General features: G+C 39.1%; 1 protein-coding gene across 3 annotated transcripts in view; it reads left to right on the plus strand.

Moving 5' to 3' along the window:
- The window catches only part of NSUN6 (NOP2/Sun RNA methyltransferase 6), a 75,479-nt gene that overhangs the window by 37,903 nt on the left and 16,540 nt on the right, over positions 1 to 21,036 (plus strand). For all 3 annotated transcript variants that reach the window (XM_049881894.1, XM_049881893.1, XM_049881895.1), the window contains 3 exons: positions 1,003 to 1,147; positions 15,586 to 15,734; positions 19,302 to 19,427. In XM_049881894.1, the coding sequence (XP_049737851.1) occupies positions 1,003 to 1,147; positions 15,586 to 15,734; positions 19,302 to 19,427 (420 nt within the window). The remainder of the gene's footprint in view (positions 1 to 1,002; positions 1,148 to 15,585; positions 15,735 to 19,301; positions 19,428 to 21,036) is intronic.

Raw genomic sequence — 21,036 nt, forward strand, 5'->3', positions numbered from 1 at the left:
AGGTTGGTGTGGTTATGTACTTCTCAGCTGCATTAGAGTTGGCAAAGAATTAGGTTTACACATGGTTGCGTTTTTGTCATGTGTGTATCTGCATGGGAGTTGAGTGTGTATGCAAGAGAATGGTTATCATGACGTGCTGTGGAATCTAAGGTGGGTGAAGCGCAGGGACATTAAAAGGGTGAGGACAGTGGACCGTTGTTACTTTTCTAAATTGGTTCAGATTTATACAGCAGTAGACAATCTTACGAACCTAGGAAACTCAGCCATTATCTTTGTGGCACTAATTTATAAGTAAGAAATAATTAACCGGGGACAAGATTTTCTGGCGTAAAAATATACCTCTATAAGGCTTTTAGTAAAGCCCTTCTGCTCTAGTGAATTTACTGGGTAGAAGATAAGTATCTGTGTTCCCAATCCAAAGGTGCCAGATTATTATGGACTTAACAGTTGGTCCGTTTATCAGCTATATTTGATGATTCTTAAGACCGTCAGAGGATTTATGGGAATCTTTTTCAGAAAAAAATAATAACATTTACTGTGTCAAGATGAAATTGTAACTTTTTTTCATTTCATTAGTACAAATCTTAGTTATTCAAAGACTTCTGATGAAAATTCACATTCCCCATTGGTATTTAGCTTTAATGCTATTAAAATTTCTGAAACATTCACAGTGTCAAGCAGGGTGTAGGAAAAATATAAATAAAAATAAGTGAGCGTGGGTGTTGCATGTATGTGTACACACATGTAACACACACACTCTAGAACATTTTGCCGTGATGTACAGATGTTTTGGCTTATATTTTTGGCTTTAATTGCCTCAATTCATATGAATTTTGTTATGTGTATAGCTCAGAAAATATTGAGATGAAGATTTGGTTAATGAATTCAGCTTGAAAACTAGGGATGAGGGTGGGAATGGGGAAGACTGATTTTTCATATTAATAATTTTCATGACTGCTTTGAAGTAACACCTGATTTTTATGTAATTTTTTTTTTTTTTAGGGAGAAGTAATAGCACTGGATAAAATATCCAGCAAAGTAGAAAAAATAAAGCAGAATGCTTTGTTGTTGGGCTTGAATTCCATCAGGGCTTTTTGCTTTGATGGAACAAAAGCGCTTCAAATTGAGATGTTTGAGGACACAGAAGGTGAGTTAAATTTTATTTTAAAGACTTCTTTAATTGGCTTTCACAGACAAATTACAGTGAGATTTTTGCTATTATTGTTCTTGCCCCAAAATATCCTTAGGGTCTTGAAACTTTGGCCTGGTTCCAAGGTATTTTGCCATATGAGTTATCTTTTTCTTTTCATTTAATCTGTGGTTATCAGGTTTTTAGTAATGCACAGGCAAACAGATCCCCAAGACTTGATCAAACCTTTGTTCTTGGTTTTTCTGTGTTCATTTCAGAGTATGTATCAGAAGGTTTCTGAGATACAACATGAGCCTTTCAGTCTTATGATTACTGAGCTATTTTGTTTTCATATTTTTTTCTTGAGGAAGGGGAGGGAAAACTGCCACGTACCTTGCTTTGGAATTAGATGTTTATGATACCACTACTGCATTTATTAAATCACTATATTTCATTGTGTGTTTTTGTTTGGATTTAATTCTCCAGAAAGTTGCATATTTTAATGTACTAAGTGCCATTAATTTTCCAAGAATGTTTATTGGTTAAAGATGCTACTTTGGTTGAAGAGAAGTTATGAAAACCTGAGGGACATGGATATGACCCGCCCCCCCCTTACAGATCATCTAGTTTGCCCTAAATAAAAATATTCTTTCTCACCATCTAGTTTGTCTAGATTTAAGTTATTCATAAGAATAACTAGAGGATTAGAGGTAGCTCAATATAATCTGTGATTATCACACTACTAAAATTGTTATGTCACCAATTTTTATTTCTCTTTGAAGTGAAGTGACCATCGTTCATAATAACAATAGGTTGGGATTAGGATTAGAACAGTGATGACATAGGGCTAGCCATCTTGGAGGTCAGTCTTCAGTGCTATAATGAGATGATCTATTAACTAACTTGGGATATTTGATCACTAATTTTTTTTACTCATCCGTATCACTTTATTTCCTAATAGTTTGGTTTTGGGTGTTAAACTTAGAACATCAGATGGTAGAGCCAATCTGGTAGGAGATAACATTAGTAGTAATGTGAAAGTCAACATACCATTGAGACTCTGGAAAGTATATTCATTTTCTACGGCTGCCAAGACAAAGTACCACAGCTGGGTGGCTTCAGGCAACAAAAATTTATTCTCTCACTGTTCTGGAGGCTAGAAATCTGAAATTAAAATGTTAGCAGGGCCACGCTATCTTTGAAGGCTCTAGGGAAGGAATCCTTCCTTGTTGCTTCCAGCCTCTGGTGGCCCCCAGTGTTCCTTGGTTCCTGGCGGCATAGCTCTTATCTCTGTGTCTTCACATGATCATCTCCCATCTGTACCTGTGTCTGTGTCTTTATGTGGCAGTTCCCTCTCAGTCTGTCTCTTCTCTTTTTATAAGTACACCTGTTCGTAGTGGATTATGTTAACCTTATGTTACCTAATTACATCTGTAAAGACACTACTTCCAAGTGAGGTCGCATTTATATGTACAGGGTGTTAGGAGTTGAGCTTATCTTTTTGGGGGGATACAGTTCAACCTGTAACAGAAAGTGAGGAATTATTTTGTAGCATCTGCCTCATACCTAGTAAGCCACGTAGGATTAAAATATATACAAACAAATGAAACACTTGGAGTGTTTCCTAGAAAAGCAGGGATTGTTCTGAGTGCCTGAACTGTATTTGTCTTCTTACAGAGCTTGGAATAGATCAGACTGAATTGCCTAATTACATGAGAGCAGCCTTTTATGGTCAGTTATGATTGTGAACCCTAAGGGCTAGCAAAGGTTTTCCAGGGGATTTGTATTAGTTGGTGTATAGGCTAAGGAGCTATACCAGAGAAACCCAAAATACAGTGGCTTGGGCAAGATAGAAGTGTTGTGTTTTTGTTTTTCGTTTGTTTGTTTTATATGACCTAACAGTTACAAGTGAGCACCCAGTGCTGGAGCTTCATCTCTGTGTCCAGGTTCCAGTTCTTTTCAGAGGGAAGAGAAAGGGACCAGGAGACTACACTGCCACTCCTTTTAAGGGCAAGACCAAGAAGTAGGATGAGCACCCTACTGGTGAAAATTTGGCCATTTACCTGCAAGGGGGGCTAGAAAATATAGTCTTTAGCTGTGTGGCATGTGCTCAGTTCAAACCATTCCTATAGAAAAAGGGGAGAATGGATATTGAAGAGCAACTAACAGCCTGACAAAGGTTTGTACATAAAATTGGTGATTGTGACCATTTAAATTTATTTATTCTAATCAATAAAAGTATTCTCTTCCCTTTAAAATGAAAGATTGAAAGTCTGTGAGTATTAAGTGAGGTGTAGTATGAGGTGGCAAGCAAAAGAACATACACTTACTTCAATGAATCAAAAACTCCACTGAGAGCAAGAAGCATGGTCGTTTTGACTCCTATACAGTTGGTCCTGCTTATCTAGTGCTGTTGTTAGAAATCATCGGAACGCTTAGTGTGGCTTAAACCAACAACAATCGTTTTAGTATCATTTCTCACAGTTGTGGGGGTTGATGGGCACTCAGCTAGGTGGTTGTGGTGTGAAAGATCACTTTTGGGTGGCCTTTTCTTGCCATGGTCTTGTAACTCCCACCCAAAGGATTGGGTGGGACTGTACAAATAGGGTAATTGTGGCCCGCCATTGGCCAGTTTTGCTTGAAATGAGCCATCCCAGAGGCAGGAAGGAGAGGATCTCACCACCACCAAGGAGGAAGGGCCAAGAATGGAACATTCTTTTGGCCCAGGATTCCTGCACTGAGAAGCTCCTGGAACCAGGAGAGAGAGAGTGAGAGACCCAGCCCAGGGAGTGAGAAAGCTGAATGCCTTCGAGCAGGAGGCTTGCTGGCATAGTAGGTTGCCTCCGAGCACTTGGTGGAGCTGGAGCTGAGTGTCTTTGGGCTGAGGCTTACTGGCGGAGTGGGAGTGGGGTACCTTGTGGCACTTATCTGCAAAACTAAAAGAGCTTTGTAAGACTTGCCCGAGCAGGGTAGAGGCTGAGGGGCCAGAGAGAGGCCTGTGTGTGAGCATGGCTGAGAAGAGGCTGTCCTGATGAAAGAACTATCCTGAGTGTTCCTGAATTGTAACCTGTTACTTCCCTAATAAACCCCGTAATCGTGAGTTCTAGGTGGCCATTGCAGTGAATTATCGAACCCAGCAGAGAAGTAGAGTGCTATGAGAGGGGTGGTTGGTGTTAGAACTGGTAAAGATAATGGAGAGAGGAGGCATGTCTGACCTCTGCCTCACAGGAATCAGCCTTGAGCTGTTACCTTGATTCTCCTTCCCCTTCATGAAGTTAGAGGAGGTCAGACCCCACCACCTCCATGCAGTTTTTACAGTCGTTCTCACTTTTGATATCTTATCCAGTTGTAGGCTCATGGTGGTGGAGGTAGGTGTCATTCTGAAGGCTTTCTTTTTCACAGGCATGGAGGTTAATGATAGCTTTTGGCTGGGAACTAAACATGGTCTTTCCACATGGCCTGAGCCTTCACAGAACACATTGGTTGGGTTCTTAGCGACTTGAGAGCCCCAGGCAGAAGCTATATTGCTTAACTTTATATCACCTTTTTATGACCTAGTCCAGAAGTCATGGTGCATTACCATTGCTCAGAATAAAGGAGAAGGAATGTAAACAATGCCACTTGATGGGAGAAATGTCAGTGTCGGACTATAAGAAGAGCATTTGGGGTGGAAGATATTGTGGCAGTCATCTTTGGCACAATAGATTATTAGCTGAAGGCAGGAAGAATAAGGAATACTGACTCAGAAATTCTGGAAATAAAGAAAAATTCTGCAAATTTACTAGAAGGTGGTTTTCACCTGTTTTATAAATTGCATTAATGTGGTTAAATTTCCTAGATGGCATTGCAAAAAAAAAAAAAAAAAATCCTCACATCTGGACCAATAAGCAACATCATGACAAATGCAGAAAATATTGAAGTTATCAAGGATTTCATGAAGGATTGTGGATCCACAATCAATGCCCATGGAAGCAGCAGTCAAGAAATCAAACGTTTTGCTTCGGGCGTATCTGCTGCAAAAAACCCTCTTTAAAATGTTGAAAAGCTAAGATGTCACTTTGAGGACTAAGCTGTGTCTGACCCAAGCCATAGTTTTTCCAGTCACCTCATATGCATGTGAAAGCTGAACAATGAATAAGGAAGACCAAAGAAAGTTGATGCCTTTGAATTACGGTGTTGGTGAAGAATATTGAATATACCATGAACCACCAGAAGAACAAACAAATCTGTCTTGGAAGAAGTACAGCCAGAATGCTCCTTAGAAGTGAGACTTCATGTCAAGTACTGTGGATGTGTTACCAGGAAGGACCGGTCCCTGGAGGACATCATGCTTGGTAGAGTGTTAGTAAAAAAGAGGAAGAGACCCTCAGTGAGATGGATTGACACAGTTGCTACAACAATGGGCTCAAGCCTAGCAACAATTGTGAGGATGGCACAGGCCCAGGCAGTGTTTCATTCTCTTTAACATAGGGGTCACTATGAATCAGAACCGACTTGACTGCACTTAATAACAACAACATAACAAGATAATTTCAATACTCTTTTTAACAAAGAAAATAGAATGAGTTATATTCAGTTAACTTCTTATTTATTAGGAATAAAAATTATCCACACCGTAATGTTTTATTTACAGAGAACTTTCATAAGCAGCAGACTGAATTCTGTCTTGTCCTTCAGAAATAAAATTTATAGAAAGAGCAAGTTGTTTTCTGTTACGTAATGTAAAAACTCTGAACATCAGTTCTTGAAAGCAGTTTTTCGTACTTTTTGATGCCAGTGTGATCATCATTTGAATCATTTGTCACATTTGAATTTTTTTGGCAAATTATTCTTTTCTTGCCTAATTTTAGCCTACATCAAACTGTTATCATTTGTTAAATTTGGGGAAAAGTAATTTATCTTCCTATGTAACGAATATAGAGTTTTTTAATGAACATTACAGTACAATCTTTAATAATATCCTGATCTCATTTATTTTTTAGATTTCTTGATATATACTCCATATACCATACAGTTCACACTTTCAAAGTATACAGTTTAATGGTTGTTAGTACTCACAGACTTGTGCAGTCATTACTATAATTTTAGAACATTTCGTCATTCTGAAAAGAAGCCCCACCCATACCCACTGGCAGTCAACTCCTCATTCTCCCTACCTGCCAGTCCTAGCCAAAACCCAAAACAACCAGACTTGTTGTCATCGAGTCGATTCTGACTCATAGCGACCCTATAGGACAAAGTAGAACTGCCCCATAGAGTTTCCAAGGAGTGTCTGGTGAATTCGAACTGCCGACTTTTTGGTTAGCAGACGTAGCTGTTAACCACTACACCACCAGGGTTTCCACCTGCCAGACCTAGGCAACCATTAATTTACCTTTTGCCCTCTATAAATTTATATGTGAGCTTTTTTGATCAGCTTCTTTCACTCAGTATAATGTTTTCAAGGTACATCCATATTGTAGCATGCATCAGTACTTCATTACTTTTTATGGCTAAATAATATTCTAGTGTATGAATAGACCACATTTGGTTTATTCATTCATCAGCTGATGGACATTTGAATTCTTTCAACTTTTTGGCAATTATGACTAGTGCTGCTATGGAACATCTGTGTATAAGCTTCTGTGTGGGAATGTTTTTATTTCTCTTGGGTACCTAAGAGTAAAATTGCTGAGTCATATGGTAACTATGTTTGACCTTTTGAAGAACTGCCAGACTGTTATATAAAGCAGCTGCACCATTTTACATTCTCACCAGCAGTGTGTATGAGGGCTTCAATTTCTCCACATTGTCATCACTTGTTGTCTTTTTGATTATAACCATCTTGTTGGATGTGAAGTGGTATCTTGCTGATTTTTATTTCTGTTTCCCTCATGACTAATGATATCGAGCATCTTTTAATGTGCTTGTTGTCATGTTATATCTACCTGTCTACTCAAATCCTCTGCCCACTTTTTGTTTTTTCGGAATGACAACCAATAATTTTTTTTTTTAATTTTTATTGTGTTTGAAGTGAAAGTTTACAAATCAAGTCAGTCTCTCATACAAAAATTTATGTACAACTTGCTTTATATGGCTAGTTGTTCTCCCCCTAATGAGACAGGACACTCCTTCTCTCCACCCTCTATTTTCATATCCATTCGGACAGCTCCTGACACCCTCTACCCTCTCATCTTCCCTCCAGACAGGAGCTGCCCACATAGTCTCATCTGTCTACTTGGTCCAAGAAGCTCACTCTTCACCAGTGTCATTTTCTGTCCCATAGTCCAGTCCAATCCCTGTCTGGAGAGTTCACTTTGGGAATGGTTCCTGTCTTGGGCTAAAATAAGGTCTGGGGACCATGACCTCCAGGGTCCTTCTAGTCTCAGTCAGACCCTAAAGTCTGGTCTTTTTACGAGAATTTGAGGCCTGCATCTCACTGCTCTCCTGCTCCCTCGGGTTCTCTGCTGTGTTCTCTGTCAGGCAGTCATTGGTTGTAGCTGGGCACCATCTAGTTCTTCTGGTCTCAGGCTGATGTAGTCTCTGGTTTATGTGGCCCTTTCTGTCTCTTGAGCTCATTACCTTGTGTCTTTGGTGTTTTTCATTCTCCTTTGCCCCAGGTGGGTTGAGACCAATTGACGCATCTTAGATTGCCGCTTGCTAGCTTTTAAGACCCCAGATGCCACCCTCCAAGGTGGGATGCAGAATGTTTTCTTAATAGATTTTATTATGCCAGTTGACTTAGATGTCCCCTGAAACCATGGTCCCCAAACCCCCACCCCTGCTACGCTGGCCTTCGAAGCGTTCAGTTTATTCAGGAAACTTCTTTGCTTTTGGTTTAGTCCAGTTGTGCTGACCTCTCCTGTATTGTGTGTTGCCTTTCCCTTCACCTAAAATAGTTCTTATTTACTATCTAATTAGTAAAAACCCCTCTTTCCCCCTCCCTTTCCACTGTCGTAACCATCAAAGAATATTTTCTTCTCTGTTTAAACTGTTTCTCGAGTTCTTATCCTAGTGGTCTCATACAATATTTGTCCTTTTGCAGCTGACTAATTTCACTCAGAATAATGCCTTCCAGATTCCTCCATGTTATGAAATGTTTCACGGATTCATCATTGTGCCTTATCGATGCATAGTATTCCATTGTGTGAATATAGCATAATTTATTTATCTATTTACCTGTTGATGGGCACCTTGGTTGCTTCCATCTTTTTTGTTATTGTAGACATTGCTGCAGTGAACATGGGTGTGCGTGTGTCTGTTCGTGTAAAGGCTCTTATTTCTCTAGGATATATTCCAAGGAGTGGGATTGCTGGATCGTATGGTAGTTCTAGTTTTTTAAGGAAGCACCAAATTGATTTCCAAAGTGGTTGTACCATTTTTACATTCCCACCAGCAGTGTATAAGTGTTCCAATCTCTCCAACATTTATTATTTTGTATTTTTTGGATGAATGCCAGCCTTGCTAGAGTGAGATGGAATCTCACTTTAGTTTTGATTTGCATTTCTCTAATGGCTAATGATGGTGAGCATTTCTTCATGTATCTGTTAGCTACCTGAATGTCTTCTTTAGTGAAGTGTCTGTTCATATCGTTTGCCCATTTTTTACTTGGGTTATTTGTCTTTTCGCAGTTGAATTTTTGCAGCATCATGTAGATTTTAGAGATCAGAAGTTGATCGGAAATGTCATAGCTAAAAACTTTATCCCAGTCTGCGGGTAATCTTTTTGCTCTTTTGGTGACGTCTTTGGATGAGCATAGGTGTTTGATTTTTAGGAGCTCCCCGTCATCTAGTTTGTCTTCTGGTGTTTGTGCATTGTTAGTGATGTTTTGTATACTGTTTATTCCATGTATTAGGACTCCTAGCGTTGTCCCTTTTTTTTCTTCATGAACCTTATGGTTTTAAATTTTATATTTAGGTCTTTGATCCATTTTGTGTTAGTTTTTGTTCATGGTGTGAGGTATGGGTCTTGTTTCATTTTTTTACAGGTGGATATCCAGTTATGCCAGCACCATTTGTTAAAGAGACTGTCTTTTCCCCATGTAACTGACTTTGGGCCTTTGTCAAATATCAGCTGCTCATATATGGATGGATTTATGTCTGGATTCTCAATTCTGTTCCATTGGTCTATGTATCTGTTGTTATACCAGTACCAGGCTGTTTTGACAACTGTGATGGTATGATAGGCTCTAAAATCAGGTAGAGTGAGGCCTCCCACTTTGTTGTTCTTTTTCAGTAATGCTTTACTTATCTGGGGGCTCTTTCCCTTCCATATGAAGTTGGTGATTTGTTTCTCCGTCTCATTAAAAATGTCATTGCAATTTGGATCAGAATTGCATTGTATCTATAGATGGCTCTTGGTAGAATAGACATTTTTACAATGTTGAGTCTTCCTATCCATGAGCAAGGTTTGTTTTTCCACTTACATAGGTCTCTTGGTTTCCTGCAGTACTGTCTTGTAGTTTTCTTTGTATAGGTTGTTTACGTCTCTGGTAAGATTTATTCGTAAGTATTTTATCTTCTTGGGGGCGACTGTAAATGCTATTAATTTGGTGATTTCCTCTTCAATGTTCTTTTTGTTGGTGTAGGGGAATCCAACTGATTTTTGTATGTTTATCTTGTATGCTGATACTCTGCTGAGCTCTTCTATTAGTTTCAGTAGTTTTCTTGAGGATTCTTTAGGGTTTTCTGTGTATAAGATCATGTCATCTGCAAACAGAGATACTTTTACTTCTTCCTTACCAGTCTGGATGCCCTGTATTTCTTTATCTAGCCTAATTGCCCTGGATAGGATCTCCAGCACAATGTTGAATAAGAGTGGTGATAAAGGACATCCTTGTCTGGTTCCGGATCTCAAGGAGAATGCTTTCAGAGTCTCTCCATTTAGGATGATGTTGGCTGTTGGCTTTGTTATAAATGCCCTTTATTATGTTAAGGAATTTTGCTTCTATTCCTATTTTGCTGAGAGTTTTTACCATGAATGGCTGCTGAACTTGGTCAAATGCCTTTTCTGCATCAATTGATAAAATCATATGGTTCTTTTGTTTTATTTATACGATCAACCCAAACCCAGCCCAGTGAATGTGATAGATTATATTAATTGTTTTTCTAATGTTGAACCATTCCTGCATACCTGGTGTGAATCCCACTTGGTCATGGTGAATTATTATTTTGATATGTTGTTGAATTCTATTGGCTAGAATTTTGTTGCGAATTTTTCATCTAAGTTCATGAGGGATATAGGTCTGTAATTTTCTTTTTTTTTTGGAGTCTTTACCTATTTTTGATATCAGGGATATGCTGGCGTCATAGAATGAGTTTGGGAGTATTCCGTCCTTTGCTCTGCTCTGAAATACCTTTAGTAGTAGTGGTGTTAACTCTTTGAAAGGTTGGTAGTACTCTGCAGTGAAGCCGTCTGGGCCAGGGATTTTTTTTTTGGGGGGGGGGTGAGTTTTTTTATTACCTTTTCAATCTCTTCTTTTGTTATGGGTTTATGTAGTCATTCTACCTCTGTTTGTGTTAGTTTAGGTAGGTAGTGTGTTTCTAGAAATTCATCCATTTCCTCTAGGTGTTCAAACTTGTTAGAGTACAGTTTTTCATAGTAATCTGATATGATTCTTTTAATTTCAGTTGGGTCTGTTGGAATATCACCCATCTCATTTCTTATTTGCTTCCTCTCCTCTTTTTCTTTTGTAAAAGTTTGGCCAGTGGTTTATCAATTTTGTTGATTTTTTTCAAAGAACCAGCTTTTGGTCTTGTTAACTCTTTCAATTGTTTTTCTGCTTTCTATTTCATTTAGTTCTGCTCTAATTTTTATTATTTGCTTTCTTCTGGTGCCTGGAGGTTTCTTTTGTTGCTCTCTTTCTATTTGTTCTAGTTATAGGGATACTTCTTTGATTTTGGCCCTTTCTTCTTTTTGGATGTGTGGATTTATTGATATAAATTGACCTCTAAACACTGCTTTATTTGTGTCCCAAAGGTTCTCATAGGAGGTGTTTTCATTCTCATTGGATTCTATGAATTTCTTTTTTCCATCCTTAATGTCTTCTATAATCCAGTTGTTTTTGAGCAGGGTATTTTTCAGTTTTTAAGCGTTTGATTTCTTTTCCTTGCTTTTTCTTTTATTGTTTTCTACTTTTGTAGGCTTATGGTCAGAGAAGATAATTTAGCATTTCGATGTTTTGGATTCTGCTAAGGCTTGCTGGGGTTTTTTGTTTGTTTTTTTAAGGCTTGCTTTATGACCTATTGTGTGGCCTATTCTAGAGAATGTTCCATGTGCGTTGGAAAAGAAAGTATACTTGGCTGTCTTGGGTGGAGTGTTCTGTATATGTGTATGTGGTCAAGTTGGTTGATTGTGGCGTTTAGAGCTTCTGTGTCTTTACTGAGCTTCTTGCTGTAAGTTCTGTCCTCCACCGAAAGTGGTGTGTTGAAGTCTCCTACTGTAATCGTAGAACTGGCTGTCTAACTTTTCAGTGCTGCTAGAGTTTGTTTTATATGTCTTGCAGCCCTGTCATTGTGTGCATAAATATTTAATATGGTTATATCCTACTGGTATATTGTCACTTTAATCATTATATAGTGTCCTTCCTTATCCTTTTTGGTGGATTTAACTTTAAAGTCTATTTTGTCAGAAATTAATATTGCCACTCTTGCTCTTTTTTGATTGTTGTTAATGTATTTTTTTCCATCCTTTGAGTTTTAGTTTGTGTCTCTAAGGTGTGTCTTCTGCGGGCAGCATAAAGACGGATTGTATTTTTTTTTACCCATTCTGCTACTCCTTGTCTCTTTATTGGTGCATTTAGTCTATTTACATTCAGCATAATTATGGATAGGTGTGAATTTAGTGCTGTCATTTTTTGTGTGTTGTTCACAGTTTCTTTTTCCCACTTTATTTTTTGTTATGAGTAGTTTATATATTGTCTTTTCCTCTTTTTTGTTGTTGTTGATTTTGTTTCTGCCGAGTCTCTTTTTTTTTCTTGTATTTTATTTTGATGAGTAGGATTGTTAGTGTCCTTTGTGGTTACCTTAATATTTACCCCTATTTTTCTAAGTTTAAACCTAACTTTTTATTTCTTTATATCACCTTGTCTTCTCCGTATGGAAGATCCATGATTACATTTCTTAGTCCCTCTTTATTGTTTTAATGTTGTCTTCTTTTATATAATGACATCTCTGTTTCCCTGTTATGAGCATTTTTTTATCTTGATTTAGTTTTGTGATTTCCCTATCTGAGTTGACATCTCATTGCTCTGCCCAGTGTTCTAGTCTTGGGCTGATATTATTGGTTTTCTAACCAGATTACTCCCTTTAGTATTTCTTGTAGTTTTGGTTTGGTTTTTATGAATTCCCTAAACTTCTGTTTATCTGGAAATATCCTAGTTTTGCCTTCATATTTGAGAGACAGTTTTGCTGGATATATGATTCTTTGCTGGCAATTTTTTTCCTCCAGTGCTTTATATAAGTCATCACATTGCCTACTTGCCTGCATGGTTTCTGCTGAGTAGTCTGAGCTTATTCTTATTGAGTCTCCTTTTAAGGTGACTTTTCGTTTATCCCTAGCTGCTCTTAAAATTCTCTCTTTATCTTTCTTTTTGGCAAGTTTGATTAGGTTTTGGTGACTTTCTTTTAAGATCTACCTTATGTGGAGTTCTATGAGCATCTTGGATAGGTATCTTCTCATCTTTCACGATATCAGGGAAGTTTTCTGCCAACAAATCTTCAACAATTCTCTCTGTATTTTGTTATCCCTCCCTGTTCTGGTACTCCAGTCACTCATAGGTTATTTCTTTTGAAATTGATTCTTTGGGTTTCTTCAGTTTTTTTTTTTTTAATTCTTTTGTTTGATTTTTCTTCAAGTATATTGGTACCAAGTGCTTTACCTTCAATTTCACCAATCCTGCCTTCCACTTGCTCAACTCTGCCCCTCTTTCTATTGAGTTGTCTATTTGCGTAATTTTATTGTCAATCTTCTGAATTTCTGATTGCTGTCTCTCTGTGGATTCTTGCAGCTTATTAACTTTTTCATCATGTTCTTGAGTACCCTTTTTAATTTCTTGGACAGTTTCATCTATGTTTCCTTGGCTTGTTCTGCATATTGCCTAATCTCCTTCCTGAACTCGTTCCTGATGTCTTTAAGCCTTCTGTATATTAATCTTTTGTATTCAGCATTCGGTAATTCCAGGACAGCACCTTCAACCAGAAGATCCCTTGATTCTTTGTTTTGAGAGCTTGTTGAAGCGATTATGGTCTGCTTCTTTATGTTTTGATATTTACTGTTGTCTTCCAGCCATCTATAAGTTATTGTATTAGTTTATATGTTTGCTTATTATATCCTAGCTTCTTTCTTTGTTTTGTTTTGATATGCCCAAATAGGTTGCTTGAGTGAGTGAGCTAGCTTGATTATTTTTCCCTTTGAAGCTCTAATGTCCTGTCACTAGGTGGCTAGAGCTGTTACCAGGTATATCGCCCTAGGGGTCCATTCACTTTTCTTGTATGGATTTAGCTCAGGTGTACAGGTAGTTGGTCATGAAGGGTGTGGTACAGGCTCTGTTCTGCAGTCTTAAAGAGGCAGGGGTGATTGGTGTAGGCACAGGTATCTGGTTGTAGCAGGGGGTCATGCTCTGAACAAGGCAGGGGGGTGGCAACCATCCCCTGAGTGTCTGTGAGGAAAGCACGTCCCTGTTCCCTAGAGCGCACAGGTGGGTGGGTTCTGCAGTTGGACCATGGGCACCCAGTGCTTTTGGTTGTAAGGACTGGGTGGCATCAGTTATTCTTGGACCCCTGTCGCAGGTGGCTGGGTGACCTGAGTGGAATCACCAATCCTCAGGCCCTTGATGTGGGTAGGCGAGGACCCTGTTTAATAGGCAAAGCAGTGTCAAACACCAAACACCCACCTCTCCAGTGCACAGTTGAAATAGTTGCGGTCTTTGAACGAGGGCCTAGTCTCCTGAAATAGGCCCACACAGGTCCATGCAGAGGGGAAAGATATTCAAAGTCCACGGACCCTTTATGCCTGGACAGGAGCCGCTTCTGTCTTCAGCTTCCCAGGTTAGTGGAGCTGGCAGATTGTTTTCCCCAGTTGTGAATTTATTCTTTCTCCCAGGCTGGGAGAATGGCTCAGAGCACTCAGCAGAGCCTATCTCAGGCCCAGGGAAATCAACAACCACTGAAGCCAGCCTGGGGGCTGGGGGCATGCTAAAATATACGCAAGTACTTAGGTTTTGCCGAGAGCACCGTTCTTCTCTGGTTCTGGAGGTGTGAGTAGGCTGTGCCGCTGGCTGGTTCCCCCTGAGGAAATTGTGGCCAAAAGCTACCACCAGCCTGCCATAGTTGCTCCTGTGAGTGGTGCCTGAGGGCTACCTACGATTCAGATCTGGCAACTCCTTTTCGCTTCTGAACCGTCTCTCCCTTCCACTGCTGCTCAGTCCGTTTTCTAACTTTGCCTTTGATGTTCAGGGCTCCTAGCTTGTCATAAATACATTTTTTTTACTTGTTTCTTCGGGCCTTTGTTGAAAGAGAGTTCACTGGAAGCATCTGTCTACTCCGACATCTTGCCCCCGTCCCTCTGCCTACTTTTTAAATGGATTATTTGTCTTTTCTTTATTGAGTTGTAAGAGTTCTTTATATGTTCTAGATACAAGGCCTTTATCAGGTATATGATTTGCGAATATTATCTCCCATTCTATGGGTTGTCCACTCACTTTCTTGATGGTATCCTTTGAAGCACAAAAGTTTTTAATTTTGATGTAGTCCAATTTACGAGTGTTCTTTTTTATAATTTGTGCTTTTGGTGCCATGTCTATAAACCTGTTGCCTAACCCAAGGTACTGAAGATATCCTATATTTTCTTCTAGCAGTTTTATAGTTTTAGTTCTTACATTTAGGTTTATGATCCCCTTGGCCTTCTTCTCTGTGTGTCTCTCTGTTTGTCCTTTTCTGTTCTTACAAAGACGCTCGCACTGGTTTTAAGGCCCACCCTAATCCAGCATGATCCCATCTCAACCCTTACCTTAATCACATTTGCAAAGACCCTATTTCTAAATAAAGTTACATTCTGAGTGAAGAGCCATTTTTCAGCCCACTAGACAGACACTCTTTCTCTGCGGCTTTCTGTAACAGGAGTTACCAAGAGAAGTGCCAGCTTCCAGATTGACTTGAATTAATTCTAGATAATAGCTCTGATGACTCATGGCTTCTGAAGTTGGGGATACAGGGTCTCATTTGATTAGGCCTTGATTTGCACTAAATCAACTGAAATATCCCAAATTATCATAACCACGTTTTTTAACCTTTCTACAAAGTCAGACCTGTGTTCAATATTAAGTCAGAACTAGCTTAACCAGACACTGATTGAAGGGGAAAATTGTTTTTCTTTGTATTCTTTTCCAAATTGTGACTTTAAATTTCCTGTAATTTCCTCTATCTCAAGAGTTTTCTGTTCTTGATCAATAACCAATATGTTTACAATTCTCCTTATAGGGAATCCTCCCTTCTTACCAGAATCTTTTGACCGAATTCTTCTTGATGCACCCTGTAGTGGAATGGGACAGAGACCAAATATGGCTTGTACTTGGACTTTGAAGGAAGTGACATCATATCAACCATTACAGCGAAAACTCTTTTCTGTGGTATGTAATGATCCTTTGCTGCTAAAGAAAGTTGACCTTCACAAGTTTGATGTAAAAAAACAGAGGAACTAACTTTAAATACAGGGGGCTTTCCTTTAATATTGACTGACCCTTTAAAATATACAACCAGTAGGAGAATTTCTTCACTGTTGACATGTAATGAATTTTAAGGACTCTGCTCTATCTTAAAAAACAAAAAAACTCTCTAATTGCCAATAATTAATTAGTAATTGATATAAAGAATTGGGTATAAAGCAAAATTACTGTTTTTTACAGGACTAATTATATTTCTTCCTGGGTCATCTCAGGTAGCAAATTAGAAAGGAAAAGGCCAAAAGAGGCAAATGAATACATGGTAAAAATGGAAAGTTAGAGTGGCCAGTTTAGGATATCAAAAACCATAAAAACTTCACAAATTTAACTGCTCTGCAGTGTATTTTAGAAGAAGCCCAGATAGAACATTTGAGGGTTTCTCCTAGTCTTGCAAAAATGATTCTGTAGATTTCACACAGTGTGGACAGCATTTGATAGAAGATAAATTCATTATTTCCTCTCAGTTCTTTAATTATAAATACATGCACTATAGCAGTATTGGATATATTGATGGCACAGTGGTTAAGATCTCAGCTGCTAACTAAAAGGCCGATAGTTCGAATCCATCAGCTGCTCTTTGAAAACCTTGTGGGGCAGTTCTGCTCTATCCTGGAGGGTTGCCATGAGTCAGAATTGACTCCACGGCAGTAGGTTTGGGGTTTTTTTTTTTTTTTTGGTTCATAACTGTTCAGTCTCTAAAGTTGTCTTTGAGTACATCTCTAGTCACCACTCCTGGTTTCTCCTTAGCATATAAAGGTAGCACTAGTAGTGGATTAGTAGTGGATTCCTTTTTTTCTTCTTCTGCACAGCCTTCAAAGAATACCTTTTGGACGTTAAAACAGCGACCAGCAAAAAAGAAGCTTTAATTATAGCGGAAGCCCACTTTGACTTGTGGGTAAAATTAGGGTAGTGTTTTAAGAGACCTGGGTTTTTTTGTTCCTTTTAGGTCATAGCAAAAAGAAAATTCAAAAAGGCCGGTAGGGGTAGGTGCATTGATTTCAGTGAAAAGGACTAGCTGACAGTATGTGAGAGAGAACTTAGAGCATAGATAGGAAGTGATTGAGAACATGGCCCTCAGAATCAGACCTGTCTTGATCTGGGTTATGGCTTCTCCACATAGTGACTGCAGTGAACTGAAAAGAAAAATGAGCTTATGCAGGGCTGTGGGTTCTCAGCAAATAATTGACATTACCTGTGGCGCGGTCACAGCTTTTATTACTGTCCCAGGGTAAGATGAGAGACCCCCTTTATGCATGCATCGCTCCTTGATATGTTGTAGGTGAAAGACAAAGCGACAAAGGACTTACATACCTTAGACCAGAGCGGTTTACGTGCTGGGGTATGTAGGAAAGCCGGAAGGGGAAGTGGAGGGAGTCACCCTTTGACACAGTCTGGGCTCAGGATACGTGATGGCCTGGTGGTCATTATCCCCAGTCTTGATGGCATCAAAGGAAGAACATACCCTCCCCCTCAGGAGTCTAAGATTAGATCTTGTAGCATGCAATTATCCCACCACTCCGCATGCAATTATATAGTTAATCATATACCTTACTACTAAGGCGAGGGACTGGGGAGGGGAGGTCTACTTCCTGTAGAGTACATTCTTCAGTATACTTTCAGGGTAAAGGCCATGTATGTGATGAGAGAGAAACTCTGTCTACTGCCTCTGCAGTGACTTTAAGGGTATAAGTTTCCATATCTAAGAAATTGGGATAATAACTCTACCTAATAGAGATACTCAATTGGGGATAATAGCCTTACTTCATGGTTGTTACAAGGATTTATTGAGAAAATCCATGTGCAATGTTTAACACAGTAGCTGGCACATAGTAACAAAGTATAAATGTCGATCAGCATACTCTGGTTAAGAAAGCAGATGTATATTTTTTAAAAAGATTCTCATTAAAAATTCCTAAAAAATAAAATTTAGGAATTTGAAAAAAACTTTAGCAATTGAGGACAGACTCATTTAGCATAACACCTTCCTGACTCATTTGTTTATTTGACAAATATTCATTGAACACACCTACTACATTTAAGGCATATTCTACGGGCTGACCATACAGTAGTGAAGAAAATACACAATCCCTGCCCTTTACTGGTGGAGGTTCTATTCTAATTGGGGAGGAAAATAAACAAGTTATTTAGTGTGTTAAAAGGCGATAATATATGGACCTAGGCAGTAAACTAAAGAAAGGAATAGGGATAGGAGTGTGAGATTGAATAGTTGCAGTTTTACATAGGGTGGTCAGGGAGGGCATTGCTGAAGGGGACACGTAAATAAAGATGATGAGGGAGCAGGCAGTGCAGAGAATAGAAGGGCTTTCCAAGCTAGTGCTACAGTCCTGAGGTAGAAGTGTGCCTTGCATTTCCAGGAATAGCATGTAGGCTGTTGCTAAAACAGTGATAAAGGGTAAGAGGTGTGCAAGATGAGGTCAGACAGGAGCACAGGCCTGGTTGACGTAGGGCCTTGAAGCCACTCCAAGGACGTTAGCTTTGACCCTAAGTGATAACGGAGGGTATTTGGAGGGTTGTGGGCTGAGAAGTAACAAGTTTTAAGAGGACTGTTCTGACTGCTGTACTGGGAATAAATTGTAGGAGGGCAGGGAAGGAAGTGGGTGGAGTAAGTATGAGACTATTGTAGCAGTCCAAGCAAAAAATAATTTAAGTTTGGACCAGGACGGTACCAGTGCAAGTGGTGAGAAGTGACCAAATTTGGGGTATATTCTGAAGGTAGAGCTAATAGCATTTGCTGTTGGATGGGGAATATGAGAGAAGGAGAGGCATCAAGAATAATTAAAGTTTGGGCCCTGAGCAACTCTGAGGGTGGGAAGACTTCTGGTGCAGTAGTAGGTTTGGGAGGGAAGACAGGAGCTCAGTATAGGACATGTCACATTTGAAATGCCTTTTTAATAGTAAGTAGAAATGTTGAAAAGGCAAGTTGCACATGTGAATCTCGAGTTCAGAAAAACGTAAATTTGTGAGTGTTCAACATAAAAATGGTTTTTAAAGCCATGAAACTGTTTGATTGTATTTAGGAAAGTCTTGGTCTTCATGGACTATAACAGCCCCAAGATAATGAAGTGCATCTAATCTGGAAGATTATATACTCTAATTAGAGAAAGAATCCTTGTCATACAGAATATTTTATTTATCCTAAACACGTAAACTGTATCATATATTATGCTATAAACAAAACCAAACCCATTGCCATCAAGTCGATTGCGACTCCTGGGGACCCTTTAGGACAGAGTAGAACTGCCGCATGGGGTTTCCAAGGCTGTAAATCCTTAAGGAAGCAGACTGCCACATGTTTTTCCCATGGAGTGGCTGATGGGTTTGAACCACCTGCCTTTTGATGAGCAGCCAAGCACTTGAGCGCTGAACCACCAGGACTCTTTATTATCCTATAAAGTCCCTTCAGCTGTTTGTTTGCTCTTGTAGAATGCATAGTCTCATCATACTTCTCTCTAGGCAGTTCAGCTCCTGAAGCCAGGGGGTGTGCTGGTTTATAGCACATGCACTATCACACTGGCAGAAAATGAGGAGCAAGTTGCCTGGGCCCTCAGAACATTTCCTTGCCTTCAGCTTCAGCCCCAGGTAAGAGTAGTTAGTTTTCTCTGTGTAATCTGATAAATCACAGCAACTAAGCATGATGATAAACAGTGTCACGTGAAGAAATATGTCAAGCAAAATTTCTGAAACAAATACTGCTGCAAGAGTCTGTTTTTCTAATTATAACCATTTAGACTTCCCATGTAGTCTACCTTAAATATGTAATTATATACAAGCTGTACTGTATGAAGAAGAACACATCAGGATTGGAGGAAGACTCATTAACAACCTGCGACAGGCAGATGACACAGCCTTGCTTGCTGAAAGCAAAAAGGACTTGAAGCACTTACACCTCGACATAAAGAAAAAATCCTCATAACTGGACCAATAAACATCATGATAAATGGAGAAAAGATTGAAGTTGTCAAGAATTTCATTTTATTTGGATCCACAATCAATTCCCATGGCAGTTGCAGTCAAGAAATCAAAGGACACGTTGCATTGGGCAAGTCTGCTGCAAAAGACCTCTTTAAAGTGCCGAAAAGCAAAGGTGTCACTTTGAGGATTAAGGTGTGCCTGACCTAAGCCATGGTATTTTCAGTCACTGCACGTGCATGCGAAAGCTGGACAGTGAATAAGGAACTCCAAAGAAGAATTGATACCTATGAGTTACAGTGTTGGCAAAGAATATTGAATATACCATGGGCTGCCAGAAGGATGAACAAATCTGTCTTGGAAGAAGTACAGCCAGGATGCTCCTTAGAAGCGAGGGTGGCGAGACTTTGTCTCACGTACTTTGGACATGTTATCAGGAGGGACCAATCCCTGGAGACGGACATCATGCTTGGTAAAGTAGGGGGTCAGCTAAAAAGAGGAAGACTCTCAAAAAGATGGATTGACACAGCAGCTGCAACCGTGGGCTCAAATATAGCAATGATTGTGTGAGGATGCCATTTAAGTCTGGGCAGTGGTGCGTTGTACATGGGGTCGCTGTGAGTTGGAACCTACTTGACGGTGCTTAAACAATAACAAGACTGCCCATAGAGGATTTGCACTTCCTGACAAAGTTTTTTCCTGTGCTCATTCTGTAGGATTGTGTTAAAATGCCACAGAATTAAGGTATACGTTTGTCACATGTTTATTCCATTTGTCGCTATTTATGTTACTCAGAACATTGTTTCTAAAAGTTTTCTTTTTTCCCCCCTCCTAGTCCTTATTTTTCTGATACGGAAAATGTTGACCATTTTTTCTCATGTCACATCAAAGCCTAAACAGGCTTTAATAACTCTGTTGGATATAAAAAGACCAGCCAGAGGGGAAAAAGTGGTTCACATGATTGCTTTTTTATGGTTTCTTTACAAAATGTGTAACATTTAAAAAGGTTTATTTTACTTAGAGCACTGTCTAACTTTCCATTATGGTTTTTATTAAAACTACATTTAAGATTAGATTTTTAGCCTGTGACGTTTGAGATGAAGTCTGTAATAATGTTTGTATTCACTCAGATGCATTGACATCTAATTTTAGTACCTCCCTGTACAGAATTTCTTGTATAGAACTAGAATACAAAAATAAAAAGCAATCTGGAATTGGTTTTAGACCCAGAATTTTAAGATATTTGTAGATGAAGGAAAGACTTCAAAATTCACTTGGA

Source organism: Elephas maximus, chromosome 4, assembly GCF_024166365.1.
Source record: "Elephas maximus indicus isolate mEleMax1 chromosome 4, mEleMax1 primary haplotype, whole genome shotgun sequence".
Taxonomy (NCBI): Eukaryota; Metazoa; Chordata; class Mammalia; order Proboscidea; family Elephantidae; genus Elephas; species Elephas maximus.